This window comes from Gekko japonicus, unplaced genomic scaffold (genome assembly GCF_001447785.1).
Source record: "Gekko japonicus isolate JY-2015 unplaced genomic scaffold, Gekko_japonicus_V1.1 scaffold1726, whole genome shotgun sequence".
Classification (NCBI taxonomy): domain Eukaryota; kingdom Metazoa; phylum Chordata; class Lepidosauria; order Squamata; family Gekkonidae; genus Gekko; species Gekko japonicus.
The window spans coordinates 81,277-87,955 of NW_015168706.1; the positions used below are offsets into that span (position 1 = coordinate 81,277).

The following is a 6,679-nucleotide window of genomic DNA, read 5'->3' on the forward strand; positions in this document are numbered from 1 at the left end:
ATGCCCCCTGGCCTGCATTTTAATTTCTTGTTCTGCTCACAGAATCTCCCCTGCCTCACCCTAGAACAGTGATGGTGAACCTTTTAGAGACCGAGTGTGCCCAAACTGCGACCCAAAACCCACTTATTTATCGCAAAGTGCCAACACGGCAATTTAACCTGAATACTGAGGTTTTACTTTAGAAAAATACTGAGGTTTTACTTTGAGTATTGTTTATTATCTCTCGCTTAGCAACCCAGACGCATGCCCAGACGTAGACGTAGAGCTTGTTAGTGAACCATGCAACACTCAAGGCCAAGCAGGTGTGTGATAAGGATGGCGGCAGCTTTTTGTTTTAATTAGCAGAGCCTGAGAAAAGCTTAGTACCGATAACTGGAGCGTTTGGTTCCCAGCAAGTTGGCGCTCTGAAAACTGTCAGCAAGCTGCCTAATTCTGTACTTGTACTGATGTATGGTCTATGCTCTCTGCGCACGCTTTGTTCCTGTAGTTTGTAACCCGTGTAATTTCCTCCTGCTTTGAGTATTGTTTATTATCTCTCGCTTAGCAACCCAGACGCATGCCCAGAAGTAGAGCTTGTTAGTGAACCATGCAACACTCAAGGCCAAGCAGGTGTGTGATAAGGATGGCGGCAGCTTTTTGTTTTTATATTACTTGCTATGGTCCGTTCACGTTATTCTAAACAGAAACCTCTCTAGTGACCCATTGCCTCAATAAAGTAACCTTTCCTACGAGAAGTGACTACGTTGCTTTAATGGGACCTTGACACACACGGGGGAGATGTCACTGGCAGCCCCATACTAAAGAGGGGGAAGGTTATGCAATCACGCAATAGGTGGCCCGGCATCTTGATTTTCGCAAATTTTTTTTTTAATCGAAAGGAGACTGGGAGTGGGACGGACAGCGAGCTCAACCACCTGACTATCAGGGGCCGCTCACATTTTGGGGGACTCTCGGAAGGTGAGGGGCAGCTCGCCGCTCCAGCTTTTGACAGCATCAGACTGGGGGCTGGGTCCCCAGCCTCTTTTTGGCCTGCAGGCACCCATGGGATTTCGAGAGGGAAACTGAGAGCACCGACAGCCAAACACTAAAATGGCTGCCGCGGGACGTGGAGCCAAATGCAAAAACCTCCCTTCCCCGCTTTGCAGGCAGGGGAGAACCTATTTATTCGAAGGAGAGGAGCCGAGGATGATCCCGGTCTTACAGTGGCTCTGCCCACTTTCTGAAAAACTTGGCAGGCACCAAAGGACATATGGGTGGGTGTCAGGGGGCCCACGGGCACCAGGTTGGGGAACCCTGTGTTAGACCAAAGGGGGGTCACGTTTTAGCAGAGGGTTTGTGTCAAGCTTGCTGTGCATTTTACAGCTCATTCAGCCACGGCAACCAGGGAGGCGCGGCGTGGGAGTGTGTGAACTGAAACGCTTTCACTTTTGGGTAGACTGCTAGCAGCACCTTGGCTGTGAGGTAACAGGCCTCTTATCACCTCTGGGAAGCCAGGCGTCCTTGTGTCGCTCACCTTTCGCAGCTTGGCTTTATTTTGCATGCTGGGGAGATGGCTTAGAAAGGGGGGTCGCTAGCTTTTGGTGGGGGGAATAGGATGCATGACAGATCACGGGAGGTGGTCTTTCTGCTCTATTCTGCTATGGTCAGGCCCCACCTGGAGTCCTGTGTCCAGTTTTGGGCACCACATTTGAGGAAGGATGTTGACAAGCTCACGCGTGTCCAGAAGAGGGCAACCAGGATGGTGAGAGGGTTGGAATCTAAGTCTTAGGAGGAAAGGCTGAAAGAGTTGGGTCTGTTTAGCCTGGGAAAGAGAAGGCTTAGAGGGGACATGATTGCAGTCTTCAAGTACTTGAAGGGCTGTCGTGTAGAAGATGGAGCAGATCTGTTCTCTCTTGCTCCGGATTGCAAGACTAGATCTAATGAGTGGAAATTACAAGGAAGTCGTTACCTGCTAAATATCAGGAGAAACTTCCTAACTGTAAGAGTGGTTGAGCAGTGGAATGGTCTGCCTCGGGAGGTGGTGGAGGCCCCTTCGCTGGACGTTTTCAAGTGGAGGCTGGATGATCATCTTTCGGGTATGTTGTAGGGCTGTCTTTCGGGTATGCTCCTGCAGAGTGCAGGGGGTTGGACTAGATGACCTGAAAGGTCCCTTCCAACTCTAACATTCTATGAATACCAAGGGGTGATTGGTCCTGGGCTTTTAGTGCCTCTGCTTAAACCTTGTATATCCATTGCATCCGCGCCTTTAACCTCAATTCTAACACAGCCGGTATACAGGCTGGATCCTATCAATGTCTCGATAAACTCATCGTTCTCCCAAGTGAACGTTGTCGGGAACTGATTTATCCAGGAGTCCAACCAGTTTTTTGTTGTTTCGGTTTTGCCAAAGAAGGAATTTCCTTTGGGACACACACTGGCTCCTCCCCTCCCTCGTCCCATCTTCCAGTCCTTCAACTGCCAATGGAAAAAAAAAAGCACAAATATCCCACTTATCGGTTAAAAACAAAACCCATCGGTCAAGATTCAGGCAAACAGAAAAGGGGGGGGGAAACAATTAGAAGGAGCTTTTTTATTACAATGCAATAGTCATAAATCTGAAGAGGGACCTCTGCCCCTGTACAGCCACAGTTGTTGTTTGTTTTTAAATTAAGTATCTAACTTGCAGCTAACAAAATACCAGACCCACCCCTGGCCCCCCCTCCCCCAAAAGAAATGGTTCAACTGCACAGTGTTAACCCCCCTTCCTGCCCCCTCCTCTTCATATATATAGATATATATATATTTATATAATTTTTGCAATGCACCTTGTATGCCAGCACTAGAGTTGGTGGCCGACATGTTATTACAAATCGTGATAGAAAGGTCCATCCTCTCCACCGCTAGAAAACAAAAACTGGGGGGGGAGGGGTGAAAACGTCAAATCTGAAGCTTCTGCATTATAGCTGGAATTTTTTTTTGGGAGGGGGGAGGGCAGAATGGATTTAAAGCCAGAGTTAGACAAGGTGCTACAGGGAATTCTGCTCCTCCCCCCTGCCTCCTTCCAAAAGAGGGTGGTGGAACACGCTGAGCAAATGGAAAATCTCCCGTCGGAGGCGGCCTGCTTATCCGGCATCGCTGCGTTCCGTGGCTGGTTACCTGAGTTTCCCTCTCCCTTTGATAACACACTTCCAAATTTAAAACCTATTTGCCTTGATCCTTTCATAAACTTTTACATCAGCTTCTTCAATCTGCCTAGAAACTGAACATCAGCACTAAGTTCATTCCAACCACCAGTGTTTAGATGCTTCTTATTCATCTTCCCCGCTCCTCACCCACAGCGGCAGCAATGGAGACAAGCAGAAATTTGTCTCGTGTTTAATTCCGTTTTATTTATTTTTTAAAAAAACCCACCAAAACCTCTTACTCCTCTGGTCCCTTCTGCTCAACAAACCGAAATTGCACACTGCTCAGCCAAGGGGGGTGGGGGATTAAAAAGGAGTCACTGAGGAAGAAAGACCCAGAATATCGTTCTGTAAAAATTACTCCCGTTTCCTTTGACCTCTTCTACAAGGGGGAGCTCTCGATAGAACCCCCTTCCCCCTGACCGTCCCGACACGTTGACTGTTTTCCGAAGGAGATTCAAGACGTTCTTTGGGTTTTGACTGTCCAGTAATTCTCAGGGGGCTGAGATCGTTGGGTGCCCAAGGCAAGACGTCCGTAGGTGGGACTGCGGTTTTACGAAAGAGCCGACCCTGCGTTTGCTTGCCCTGTTTCTTCCGACGGCGGCTTGATCCATACGCACTGCTTCATAATTTATGATCGGGTGGGGGGGGGATCAGATCCCGCCCATTAGCCCCCACTGCCTCTCTGGGAATCACAGAGGGCTGCGCCGGGGAGGGCCACGAAGAGGGGGCAACGATCCAACCCATTCCGATTCTGTCCGCTATCGCTGGGTTCCAGTTCTATTTTCCACACGCGGGAGACGAAGGACGCCTTTGATCGCTACCGGCCGTCGTGCGATCGACCGAAAAAACAACCCCGACAAACAAAAACAAACAAAATATTTTTAAACCCAAATAACTATAAATGTAAGGCGGGGGAAGGGAACCAAAAAGCAGCGGGGAGTGCCGGACTCGGTGCGGCCCTCCTCTCACTGTGCTAGTGCTGCTGATCGGGGGGGGGGGGCCCCAAAAACGCACCCCCCCAAAAAAAAAAATAAAAAAAATACATAAAAGAAAAATAAAAGGAGAATCGCCGCCATTGCTCTCCCCTCTCCGAGCCCGCCTTTGCCGCGAGAATTTGGTAGCCTCATCTCATCGCTGTTGCCCCCCCCACACACACACCAAAAAAAAAAAAAAAGCATTCCTTCCACCCTGTGGAATGTGAGGCCGCCTTCAGCCGGGCTGACCAAAGAAAAATTAAGCCTCCCTGCGGCGGCCCCCCCCCCAAACGGGGCAAATCCAGCTAGGCTCAAAAAGCAGGTTTTCCACTGCATGGTGAAATTTGGGGGGGGGGGCAGAGAAAGGTGGCAGACTCAAATGGGAGAAGGGGTGAGGAATTAACCCCTCCCTCAGGGAAAAAAAATCGAAGTCTCCCACGAGAAGGGCGGAGGCTCCTGAGTTATTTCCAGGTGGCGGACTGCGGGATGGATCGCGGCGGGATCATATCCAGAAGGTACTCGCGCTGGCGGTCCACGGCCGAAGAAGCCGCTTTGTGCACGGCGAGGCTGGGGTTCACAAAACTGAGGGCCCCACCTGGAAAGGAGAGGAAGGGAACAAACGGGTGAGGCTTCACGGGCATGGTCAAAGGGCACGAGAGATTGAGAAGAGCGATCAACAGACACTTAACAGTAGCTGCTGTAGATTTTTTGGGGCTGTATGGCCGTGGTCTTGGCACTGTGGGACCTGACGTTTCGCCAGTAGCTGTGATTGACATCCTCAGAGGTATAACACAGAAAGATGGAGTCCTCTCTGTGTCAAAGTGAGAAGAAAAACTGTAGGCAGGTGATTTATATCTACTCAGGAAGGTGGGGTAGGGCTGAGTCATTATCTCGTAGGAGTTCCCCAGGCTATGGACATGCTAATGGAGGATCTTTCCTGAGGAGGTTCTTTTGTATATGGATTGTTTCCTGAGGAGGTTTCCTGTTTCCTGAGGAGGTTCTTTTGTATGTGGATTGGCTGTTGAAATTCTAATCTAATCTGTACAGATATATACAAAAGAACCTCCCCAGGAAAGCTCCTCCATCAGCATGTTCATAGCCTGGGGAACTCCCACGAGACAATGACTCAGCCCTACCCCACCTTCCGGAGTAGATATAAATTACCTGCCTACCATTTTTCTTCTCACCTTGACACAGGGAGTACTCTGTCTTTCTGTGTTATACCTCTGAGGATGCCAGTCACAGTTACTGGCGAAACGTCAGGTCCCACAATGCCAAGGCCACGGCCACGCAACCCGGGAAATCTACAGCAACTAATGAACTCCGGCCGTGAAAGCCTTCAACAGCGTATTAGACATTAAAGAGTTTTTTAAAAAGCCCCACACTTCTCTAATAATTCTGTCGCCCTGATTTGGATGGCCCAGGCTAGCCTGATCTCGTCAGATCTCGGAAGCTAAGCAGGGTCGGCCCTGGTAAGTACTTGGATGGGAGACCACCGAGGGAAGTCCAGGGTCTCTACATATTGGCAGGCAATGGGGATTATTAGGAAGGGGCAGGGGTCATTTCCTGCAGGAGCGCACAGGAGCGGAGCTCCGGCAGTAAAGAGCCCAGGGGGCGGGCACATGCAACAAGCCCCCACCCCCTGCTCCCAGCAGCCCTCAGTCAGAGCAAGAAGCAGCCAGGTAAGCTGCAGAGCTCCCCCCCCCCGGCCCCCTGGTTCAAAACAGTCCAGTGGCACCTTTAAGACCAAGTTTTATTCAGGTACAAGCTCTCCCTCCTCTGCGAGGACAGATCTGCACGTTCTCCCCCCCCACAATAGCTAGCAATCCAAAACAGTCCAGTGGAGCCTGAGCGGTGGGTGTTGCCTTCTGACACACTTCCGGTGATGTCAGGGGGTGTGGCATATGCAAATGAGTTATGCTAATGAGTTATGCTAATGAGTCCCTGCACCTCTTTTTCTACGAAATGACCCCTGGGAAGGGGACTGAAAACAAATCAGCCGGTATCATAATGCCCCGGAAAGGTTAAATGGCGTGGGCTCATTTGCACAGTTCTGGTCGCCGCACCTGAAAGAAAATGATCGTAGGTGCAGGAAAAGGGCAACTGAAATCATCAAGGGGATGGAACACTTTCCCTATGAGGAAAGGTTAAAGGAGGTTAGAGCTCTTTAACTTGGAAAAATGACGACTGAGGGGTGACATGATCGAGGCTTTCCAAATGATGCATGGGATAGAGAAGCCCGAGAAGTCCCTTTCTCTTTTTCTCACAATACAAAATCACGTGGGCACTCCATGAAATTAATGAGCAGTAGGCTCCCAGCACAGAAAAGTACTTCTTCACCTAAATAATAATTCACTGCCACAGGGAGTTGTGGCGGCTACAAGCATGGACATCTTCAAGAGGGGACTGGATAAACATATGGAGCAGAGCGCCATCAGTAGCTATTAGCCAGAAGGTATTGATGGAACTGTCTGGGGCAGTGATGCTCTGTATTCTTGGTGCTTGGGGGGGGGGCAAGAGTGGGAGGGGTCCTGGAGTTCG

At 50.0% G+C, this 6,679-nt stretch overlaps 1 protein-coding gene across 4 annotated transcripts in view; it reads right to left on the minus strand.

The window, feature by feature from the left end:
- Positions 1-4,194: 4,194 nt before the first annotated feature.
- The window catches only part of GATAD2A (GATA zinc finger domain containing 2A), a 75,498-nt gene continuing 73,013 nt past the window's right edge, over positions 4,195-6,679 (minus strand). For all 4 annotated transcript variants that reach the window (XM_015415530.1, XM_015415528.1, XM_015415529.1 and 1 more), the window contains one exon: positions 4,195-4,733. In XM_015415530.1, coding sequence (XP_015271016.1) covers positions 4,600-4,733 — 134 coding nt within the window. In that variant the 3' untranslated portion in view covers positions 4,195-4,599. The remainder of the gene's footprint in view (positions 4,734-6,679) is intronic.